General features: G+C 40.4%; 1 protein-coding gene across 1 annotated transcript; it reads left to right on the top strand.

Annotated features, from left to right (window-relative positions):
* Window positions 1-5,606: 5,606 nt before the first annotated feature.
* Window positions 5,607-9,971, top strand: LOC131012622 (receptor-like protein 33). The gene is made up of 3 exons (XM_057940610.1): window positions 5,607-5,634; window positions 5,936-7,289; window positions 9,638-9,971. The coding sequence occupies exons 1-3, from the start codon at window positions 5,607-5,609 to the stop codon at window positions 9,969-9,971; spliced, it is 1,716 nt and encodes a 571-aa protein (XP_057796593.1).
* The last annotated feature ends 804 nt before the right edge of the window (window positions 9,972-10,775 follow it).

Raw genomic sequence — 10,775 nt, 5'->3', positions numbered from 1 at the left:
GGGATAGATATTCTTTGTAGCCCGTCATATGCTTCGAGCAGCCACTGTCCAGATACCACGTTCTGATTGAAGCTTTGGCCTCTTCCTTCTTTTTATGTTTCCTGACATTGACCTGCAAGAAAGAGTTGCTTCAGGCACCCAATCAAGCTTTGGGTCCTTCAATGTTAGTTCGAGTTCCCTTTGGAACCCAAATCTGCTTCAGAATTGGTCTGGCTGATTTCTTGCGCATTGTTGGATGTCTGATCGGTGTAGTTGGCGCTTCAGGTGGCAATTGAGCATTCTTCCGTTGAGAAATCCTTTTGAAGGCCTCACTCTTGTAGCAGTTCTGTCTAGTGAGTGGTTGAGGTCTTCTTTGCTCGCCGAAGTATCTTCTGTGAGATACTTTAGTCTTTGCAGACTTATGGAGATTTGTCTGACGTCCAGTGGCTTGTCGTCGATGAAGTGGCATGGCTCGACTGGACTCAGCATTGCTTGATCTCCATGGATGTAGTTCTTTCTGAAACTGAACTGAGGATGTCAGTTTCTGACTGATGTGGCCTTTCTTCCCCCTGGGTTGATGAGAAAGATTCTTCTTGGCTCCTGATGTTCCTTCCCGGATCTTTGACTGAAATCTGCTTTCCAGCCTTTTCAATAAGATGATCTGGTTGGGAGCCTCCTTAGCTCGTCTGTAGCTTCGTGGAGGTGGAACATTTGATCTGGCCATCAGTCTGCGCTTGTGAACTTCATCCATATCATGATCTCTTGATTCTTCTGAGGTTGTGATTTCAGAAGGATCATTCTTAGAGATGATCATGATATCATTTCCTTTGGCAGCTGCAACCTTTCCTCCGATGCTGTTGACCAGTCCTTTCGATGGAAAGTTGCTCATCATGGGAGACTGCATCATGCAGGTCTTGACTGTTTCTTCCAGCTTGTGATTAAGCCTTTTGATTTCATGAGAAGCTCTTTCACATTCTGAGTTGGAGATTCTGAGCTCTTCTTCCAGTCTGCTGTTCTCCGTGATTAGCTGATCAAGACATGTTTCATCCGGAAAGTAGATGATTGTCTGATGTTTAGCTCGTTCATCATCAATCTCCTTGTCCTTTTTCTGATTCTGTTTAAGGAGATCTTCGAACATTTTCCTCAGCTGACAGTGATCAGTCAGGAGCTGATCAAACTCGTCAGTTTCAACGGATGAGCTATCTCCAGATTCTGAGTGGTCTCCTGAAAGCATCAGGAAGTTATCAGTATATAGAGTTTTCGTGAGAGATTTTACCTCTGGGCCATTCATTCCATTGTCGTAGCTGTTGTCAGCTACACTTTCTGATTCGTTGGCCATCAGGGCTCGGCTCTCATCATCTGAGCTGGAACTGTCGAAGTCGGATGATTCTGATGTGTCGTTGGAGGAGTCAGCATCATCAGCAACCATCGCTTTCTTCTTCAAAGATCTGCGATCTTTCTTTGCTTTCAGTTCTCTGCGCTCAGCTGGAGTCAGATCAGGACATTCATGCTTAAAGTGTCCTTTCTTTCTACATCCATAACATTCCAATTCTTTGATGTCGTAAGCGGCTGACTTCCTTTCTCCGCTTCGATCTGTGGAATGTCTGGAGTCCCCTTCTCTTTCTTTTCCCTTGTAGTGCTGCTTGTGGAACCTTCTGTACTTCCGGAACTTGGACTCCATCTTGTTGAATCTGTCAGTCAACAAGGCATATTGACTGAAGAAGTCCTCAGGGTTGAGTTCCGTTGGCTCCTTGATCTGCTTCTTGCCTTCTCTGGTTGAGGCCTTCAGTGCAACTCCTCTTGAGGTTGATGGACCATCTTCGTCTGATCCTCCAGCCTTCTTGTTACCAAGATTTCTCAGTAGATCGAACTCATTTGCCACGAGATCGGAGAAAAGCTTGTTTGTCGGGAGCTGACTGAATCCTGGCTTATGCTGATGAGCGACTGAATAGATCTGCCATTCTCCTCGTGGCAGTGCTCGAAGAATCTTCAAGTTGATTTCTCGTTGAGTGTATTTGTCTTTGGAAATGGATTGAACTTCATTCAATATGAGGTTGAATCTTTGTTCCATTTCCTCGACAGATTCATTCTTGAGCATGAGGAAGGAGTCGAATTTCTGACAAGCTATGGAAAGCTTATTCTCCTTGATCTCCTCAGAACCTACGCACATTCTTTCCAGAGTATCCCACATCTCCTTTGCTGTCCTGCACTTGATGATCTTCATGACATACTTGTCAGGAACGGTGCCGGAGATGATGCTTTTGGCGAGGTTGTCTAGCTCATCTTGCTTCCTTTCTTCTGTGGTGAAGTCTGCCTTTGACTTGGGCTGATCCTCATCGTAAGGTTCCTGACGGATGTCAGTAGGAACTCTTTTTACAGTTTCGGTGATAATGATTGGACCGCTAGTGATGACTTCCCACATTCTACAGTGTTGGGCAATGAGGAAGCTTTCAAGCCGAAACTTCCATATGTCGTATTTTTCAATACAAAACATAGGTAGAGAAGATAATCTGCTGTGGTTAGTCTCCATCAAAAAAAAGAGAACAGGTAACAGCAGAATAAGCAAGTAGCAAGCACAAAACAAAAAGAAAGAGTAAAACTTTTTCGAGACCTTTAAAAAGGATCTAGTTCAAGTAGAACTAGTCAGAGACAGATAGTTCTTGCGAACAACCTGCTCTGATACCAATTGTTGGGTCCGGGGGAGTCTCGAATAGGTGTATGGGGGGGGGGGGGGAAATACACCTATAGGCTATTTTTCTCTCTTCTATCTACAAACCTCAATCAGAGGGATCTCAGTCAGAGATAGAGACGAAACTTTACACGCAAACAAGACACCTGTTTAACCGAAATAAGTGTTGACCAACAGGGTTGACGACTGATACTGAAAGCTCTTCAGTAAAGAGTTACTCCCTCCGTCCCATAATAAGTGGCCACATTTCCTTTTTTGTCTGTCCCACTATAAGTGACTGCTTTCTAAAAATGGCAAAAGTTTACTTTAATTAAGTCAACAATTACTCACTAATTTGGTCAACAATTGTAGGCCACTTTCTAAAAATGCCAAAATTACTTTAATTAAGTCAACAATTACTCACTAATTTGGTCAACAATTGTAGGCCACACTCTATTAAAACATATAACACTCAATTTCTTAATCTCTGTGCCGAAAAGAATGTGGCCACTTATTATGGGACAGAGGGAGTATCAGTTAAGTCACTGAAACTTAACTGATCCACGTAAGGGCTTCAGTCGTGTTTGCAGAGATGAAGATGATATCTCTCTTCCTTACTATCAGAGGATAGTGAGTCAGATTGATATCATACGCAGCGAAAATTAAACTTAGTTTCGAATAGCCTCGGTGGAGCAGATAGTTGGATTAAGGTTTCTCTTTTCAGTTAGTCAGCATTCAGTTTTATCAATTGAAATAACTCAGATATGAAAGTAAAACTGAAAGCTGTAAATAACACACAGACTTTTACGTGGTTCGGAAAAACTCTTTCCTACATCCACGGCTGGTTGATCAGACCAACAATCCACTCCGCAAGTGCTTCCCGGGTGCACTGCAAACCGTGAACTGAAGATAGCTCTCTCTTCAGCACCTACACACCTCGCGTAGGGTTTCCCTACCTACACACCTCGCGCAGGATTTCAGCACCTACACAGCTCGCGCAGGATTTCCTTGCTAAGCACACCCCGTGCTCAGACTTCCCTATCAGAGTTCAGAACACCTTCTGAAACTCCGAGTCACTCAAACACTCTTATGGGGGAGAGGTTTAAACGAGTGCCAACTATACTTACAAAGAACAAGTTCTTTGAAGCAAGTTTGACCTTTGGCTTCTGGGTACACAGAATATATGCCTAGGGTCTAAGAGAATGTATGTAATCAGCAGTGACTGATTTTGGCTTTGGAATTCTCTTCTTCGATTCAAGCTTTGGCGGTTTAAGCTTTAGGCTGAGTAGCTATTTCGGCAGAGCTTCAGCTTATGTCGTTGAATCGGTGAAGATTGAAGTGATCCTCGAGCGCTATTTGTAGGAGAACTCTTGAATAGATCCGTTGGCGTAAATCGTCCTCAAGATTTCTTCCGTTGGAGAGCAATTCGAATTTGGGCTGAGGCTTCAATCTTCGAGGTTCCTTGTCTGTGTGGAAACGGCTCTCTTTGATGGACAGGAGATGTGACATCTCTGAAAAGTAACCACCAGATAGGAATGACCTCTGCAGAGATAAGATATTGAGATATCTCTGCATTTAATGCGGCTGTACTTGAGCGTACGTGGCTTCCTCTGAACGTTGGAAGATCAGTCCTAGGAGGAATGTTCAACTGATACTTGACTTTAGTATCAGTCCATGGCGCGCATTAAATAATCAGTCTTCAACTGATTCTTCAACTGATACTTCAGTTGGTAACTGCCGTCTTCAGTCTTCGTTCTTCAGTCTTCAGTCTTCAGTCTTTGACACCGCAACTAAACTAGAAACGAACTCTAACACTTGAGTTCAAAAACGATTCTAGTCTATTACATTTAAGTCCTATGAATTTTGGTATCATCAAAACAAGGGTTAGGATATTCCACAAGATTCCCAACATCTTTATTTGTAGAGAAGCTTTTCATCACTTGATCGGACAAAAGTTGAATCTTTTAAATGCTTATCGGATCGTTGTTTATCTATCATTCATTCAAATATGATATGCTTAATTAGGCGATATATAAATTACATAATTGTTCATTCTTTTCATCAATATAATATCTGAAATTTAAACTAACCACTTTCATAACTTATTTATCAAAACTACCAACTCTTATAATAAAATAATATACTCAATAAATGCATATTTTCTCAGATTTTATACAATTTTTAACTAACAATCTTACACTTACATAAGTACAATTATATTATGTAAGAACTTTTATAAATTTTAAATATATTTATTATATGGATGAGTACGTAGTTTTGATAGATAGATTATGAAAGTGGGTATATTTGCCTATTAACACTATATAGAATATTGCAGATAATTTATGCACTTTTGCTTTATCAGTCAAACTAGTGGATTCTCTGATACAAAATCATGTATCTAACTATCTGATGCTAATTAATGGAACACATTTATATAAATATGATTAACGATTAAATTATTTTATTTATTTATTTCTTTAGGTGTGATTCCAGAAGAGATCGGTGCCCTTGATAATTTAGTTGCATTGTACATGGCTTCCAACAACTTCATCGGCCGTTTGCCTCCGGTCATTTTCAACATGAAATCACTTATCGCATTATCTCTCGAGAAGAATGCTTTGACTGGTAAGCTCACTCTTTGATCATCGTTATGATCTTCAGTAATATCCGCAACAATGAATTACTCCCACCGTTCCACGAATAATGACACATTTTCCTTTTTGGGCCGTCCCACGAATCTTGATACATTTCTAAATAAGGTAATAATTATTACATTCTCTCTCATACTTTATCATCTTTATTAAATTCTCTCTCCTACTTTTATCACTTTTATACTTTATTAACTACACACTTAAAACACTAATCTACAACTCCTTAATTCTCGTGTCGAAACCAAACGTGTCAAGATTCGTGGGACGGAGGGAGTAATATATAGATACATATATTTATTTAGGGAATGGTTCTTATGACATCGCTCGTATATGGTGAGATCTTAGATTGATTTGTAAATATTGATTTACCGTATTCTCTGATTGATATTTATCTAAAGGAAAATTTTACTAATTTTTTTAATATCATTAAATATTACCTTATTCCTATATAGTGATTTATTCATTAGTCTCAAATCTCACGAAAAAATAGTAATCTCACTAGAACCTAATTCTATTTATTTAATTAATTTAATTATTATTTCCCATTTGTTTTTACACATTAATTATGACTTGATTTATAATTATAATTTTTGAAATTAAGAAAACCCTCTATAATTAATCCCATAACTTTCAGGTACCATTCCTAGAGAATTATTCACAGCTAAAATAGAGAGTATTGATCTCTCCACTAACCTTTTCGAAGGCTCCATACCACCAAATATTGAAAAATCCCACAACTTAACTTACCTCAACTTGGCCACAAACAATCTCTCCTCCTCCATACCTTCCACCATTGGAAACCTCCACTCCCTCAAAACCCTAATCCTCCACTCCAACAGCTTCATTGGACAGATTCCATCATCCATTTGCAACCTCACATCCCTCCAATTCCTCCACCTCTCAAACAACACTCTGCATGGAGCAATCCCAAAGTGTTTAGGACATCTGAGTAAATCTCTGCAAGTTCTTCATCTGAAGGAGAATGCCTTCCACGGCCTCATCCCGCCGTCGTTCCCCAACGGCTGCGCTCTCGAGTCTCTCGACCTCAACGGCAATCATCTCCGAGGAAAGCTGCCGCAAACCCTAGCAAATTGTGGGAAGCTGCAGGTGCTCGACGTCGGAAACAATAGAATACAAGATGAATTTCCCTTTTGGTTGCAGACTCTCGCGGATCTCCGAGTCCTCGTCTTGAGCCGCAACAGATTCAACGGCGCCGTTTCGCCCATCGACGACGATCGCGCTCCGTTTCAAAAGCTGCAAGTGTTGGATATCTCTGAGAATAAATTCAACGGCTCCCTCCCAACTAGGTATCTCGCCACCTTCCCCGCCATGATGAACGCGAGGGAGAATGTGACAGAGAAGAGAAACTGGTTCAGCAAATACGAGGAATCAATGGTGTTTGTTATCAAAGGTACGGATCAGCCGGTGGTCAGAATCTTGACGACGTTCACCGCGATCGACGTGTCCGGGAACTACTTCTCCGGGGAGATTCCGGAATGCATCGGGAATCTTAACTCGCTGAGATACCTGAACATGTCGCGCAACGGTCTCACCGGGAAGATTCCGTCCTCTCTCGGGAGCGTGAAGGCGCTGGAATCGTTGGACCTGTCGTCGAACCGATTGAGCGGCGAGATTCCTCGGCAGCTGACGGAGTTGAATTTTCTTTCCGCGTTGAATCTTTCGGGGAATGATCTTGTCGGGGAGATTCCTCAGTCTGGCGGCCAGTTTCCGACATTTGATAACAGCTCGTACGTTTGGAACTCGGGATTATGCGGATTCCCGTTGACTAAAAAGTGCGGTCAGATTCCCACGTTGACTCGTGACGATCAAGATGAAGATGAAGATGAGTCTGATTTTGTGGATGGATTTAGTTGGCGACCTGTGGCTTTGGGATATGGATGTGCATTCGTGATTGGAGTTTTGATGGGTTGCTTTGTGATGAAATATGGAAGGCCTAAATGGCTTTTGGAACCATTTTTCGGTGTTCGGTCAAACTTGAACCAAATTATACCGATCTTCTCCATTGATGAACGGGAGTAGGGGTGGATCTGAGGGCTCAAGCCCCCCGAAATAAGATTCAGTGTACCACACTTTATGTTCCACTTTGTGTCCCACTTTCAATTTTATTTAATTTCTTATATATATTTTCTTCAATTTTAACTTTTTATGCTTTAGTTTAATTTTGTGATTATTAACTAGGGCCCCCGGAATAAGCCCCTCCCAACTAATGTAATAGTTGGCTCATAAACGGGCTCAAAGCATGATTGAGCCAACTAGAGGCTCAACCAATGCTTATATTAAATATGTTTGGGCCTACATATAATTACACTATAATAGAGCTAATTGTTAAAACATGACCGTAACATTTAGTGCTTTTTAAAAAGAAAACTTTATGTTACAGAATTTAAAACTAAGGACCATACATTACGAAATTTGAAAATATGGACTACAGTTTCCATTTTTTACATTTACACTCGTATTTCGAATTGTGATGAAAGCTATATATATAGTTCTCATTTTGATGTGTTAAATAGAAGTATAAATTATAAAAAAATGAAAATAATAATCCTTATTTTCAAATTTCGTAATATGTTTTTCTTATTTTTAAAACACTAAATTAAAGTTACCGTCCTATTTTAACATAATTAGCTCCTACAATCATACGCTTCTCAAAAATTGTGCCGCAATGAAATTGGACGGAGAGAGTAAAACTTAATCGAATCCTTTCACCAGCTTCACCATAAGACGGGCGGCGTGAGGGAGAATTTGTTGAAGCAAAATTTATTGTTTTGCTCACGGCTTTAGGCTTGTTGTCAGAATTTGAATATTTAATTTCTATGTGATTGAAAATCCAAATGTATCCTCGCCACCGCCACAGCTGCCATTGCCGCCGCCTTTCTCAGAAACCAAGAGAAGCTTTACTGGTAGGCCATTCAAAAATAAAAAATCGTTCCATGCAGACAACACACTCTTCCTTCAACACACTCTCTCTCGCGCAACTCAGAACACGCACGCACCCAAAGAGACACCGCCCCATCTTTCTTCCTACATCCAACATCAGCGGCAGGGCTGCCGCCGCCGCCCAGAGCCTCCTCGTCTCTCGTTCTTTGACTCTTGTCTCTCATCTCTCTTTTAAACTTTAGATCCCCAAATCTGCCACCGCCTCCTCCCCTGATTTCCGGCGAGCAGACTCGTCGTCTGTGCCGTTGACCAACAAGTCAATATGGCCAAAATAGAACAATTTGTGCAAGATATACAAATTTTGTCTGTTTATATAGTTATACATACATATAGTTATAGCACATACACAAAAAAGGTGCCTCTTAAAAATCAATTTTCTCGAATCTGTTTCTCTTCGATTAGAAAATCACGAGAGAGAGAGAGAGATGGATAGAGGCAGTGGAGGAGCCAGGAATTAATTTGGGAGGGGGCTGAACTTACACGGGGTTTCGAAAAAAAAAAAATTGGACATTCCGTAAATTTAAGGCATTATTTTATTAAAAGACAAGCATAATAGTAATAATAAAGAACAACATTTTCATAGATTATATAATTTAAATATATAACATGTGACAGCCCGCGCTCAATTCATTTATTTAAAATTATTTATCTTTGAATTATTTAAATTTTAATTGTTATGAAGTCATTGAAAATTTTATTATACTCAGTTTATGAATTTTCTAGTCGCGCTCCTAGTTGGATATAAGACTTTGAATTATAGATTAATGTCTATAAATATAAAAATTTATATTCTCACTTTTCCTTTAAATTTGGATCTGATAGTCTATAATGTAAGCTTTGTACACATTGGGCCTGTTTATATTTTGGGTTAGGACTACAATTTATTTATTATTGAGAAGCCCATTCAAACATGCATATAATCGGCCCATATGTATAACAGCCCATGTATATTTTGTGAATGAATATTTGATTGATTTTAATTTTGAGATGTGGTTTGACGTGCTGTTCAATTCCAATAGCCACCTGATCTTACTTCACCATCTTTCAGCCACGTATCACTCCAATTCTTTATCTCATTTAAATTACCTCATCTCCATCAGCCCTTACCATTTTCATCTCTGGAAATTCCGTGAAGCCTCAAACTTGTTTCAGTAAATTTCTGCGATCATCATCTTCTATAGAACTTCAGTTTGGGTAAATTTATCTTCGGTGATTTTAAATCATCAAAGCAAATTCTATTTTTCTGCCTTTCTAAGAAATTTCTGTTCTTGAATCAAATCCAGCATAGACATGTTTATAATCAAATATTTTTATCCTGAAACATTTATCTAATTCATGAGAAAATATAGAGAGTAAGATTCTGCTACTTTTCCAGTAAAGAAATTAGAAAAACTAAGAAATGGAAAGTAGAAGTGGTTGAAGTGGTTTTGGGGGTAGACAGGGGAGGGGCGTCTGAACGGCGCCGGTGTGGAGAGAAGGCAGGCGGCGCCCTCGCCGGAGAAACAGGGGCGGCGGCGGTGCCAGATCTGGAAAAGGGGAGGAGGCAGCGAAGCAGCTGTGCTGTCCGTCGAGGTGATGGCGGCGGCACCCGCTGCTTCCAGTCGAAGAAAGAAGGGGACCACGCCGGGCTGGAGGAGACGGCGTCGGGCGTAGCGGCGGCGATGGCTGGCTGGGGGAGCGGCGTCGTGGCCGTCTGGCCGAGAGGGTGAGAGGGGTTGGGAGAGAGGTTGAGGAGTCAGAGAGAGGGAGGCTGGGAGAGAGAGATAGGCTGGGAAAGAGAGGAGAGGCGCCGGGCGGCAGCGGCAGCGGCGGCGGCAGGAAGGCTGAGAGAGGGAGAGAGGATGAGCTGGTGTTGTGTGCGTGTGTGAGTGTGTTTGTGGGTGCGTATGTAGTGAGTTGAGAGTGAAATTTATGGATGAAGAAAAATGAATGTTGGGTTTTTAATTCATGGGCCTAACTTAATTAATTATTTGGGCTAAGATTTGTACTAGTTTTTATTATTGAATTGTTGGGCCATAAACTGGATCTTATATATGTTTAATAACTGGGCCTTATATTTTAAGTATATATTAGGTCCAATTTTATTTTTTTATACTAAATGATCTCTTATAAATTATTAGACCAATGATTTAAAATAAATTCTTAATATTTATATTTATATTATTTCTAAATTTCAAGTAGGCCCTTATATTGGTTATTTGAATGTTATCTAACTAGGTGCGGCGCGACTAGGACGTGGACTGTGATTTTGAATTACTGAAGTTAAATTTGCAAGTCAAGTTAAGGTGTGGGATTTATTTCAGTGCATGCTGTGGTTAATTGTTGTCCATTTTAATAATATGTGTTTACCATATGTGTTATGACGTATATTTTGAGGATGTCGCCAGGGGCCCGTAAATAGGGTCCGGGACTTTAATAGTCATTGGATTGCCACAGTGCGAATATTGAGGATATATATGAAGTGACCGTATATGTTACCGTTTTATTAACGTGGACAATTATTGCATGACATC

The sequence above is a fragment of the Salvia miltiorrhiza genome, chromosome 1, assembly GCF_028751815.1.
Source record: "Salvia miltiorrhiza cultivar Shanhuang (shh) chromosome 1, IMPLAD_Smil_shh, whole genome shotgun sequence".
Lineage (NCBI taxonomy): Eukaryota > Viridiplantae > Streptophyta > Magnoliopsida > Lamiales > Lamiaceae > Salvia > Salvia miltiorrhiza.
Note: the sequence above shows the minus strand (reverse complement) of the source record. Positions and strands in the feature narration are given on the sequence as shown.

Excerpts from the sequence above, each read along its gene's own strand:
- LOC131012622 (XM_057940610.1), top strand. The coding sequence starts at position 5,607 with ATGGTTCTTATGACATCGCTCGTATATG. Across the intron at positions 5,635-5,935 it reads TATGACATCGCTCGTATATG|GTACCATTCCTAGAGAATTA; the intron begins GTGAGATCTTAG and ends CATAACTTTCAG. Across the intron at positions 7,290-9,637 it reads GAACCATTTTTCGGTGTTCG|TAAAGAAATTAGAAAAACTA; the intron begins GTCAAACTTGAA and ends CTACTTTTCCAG.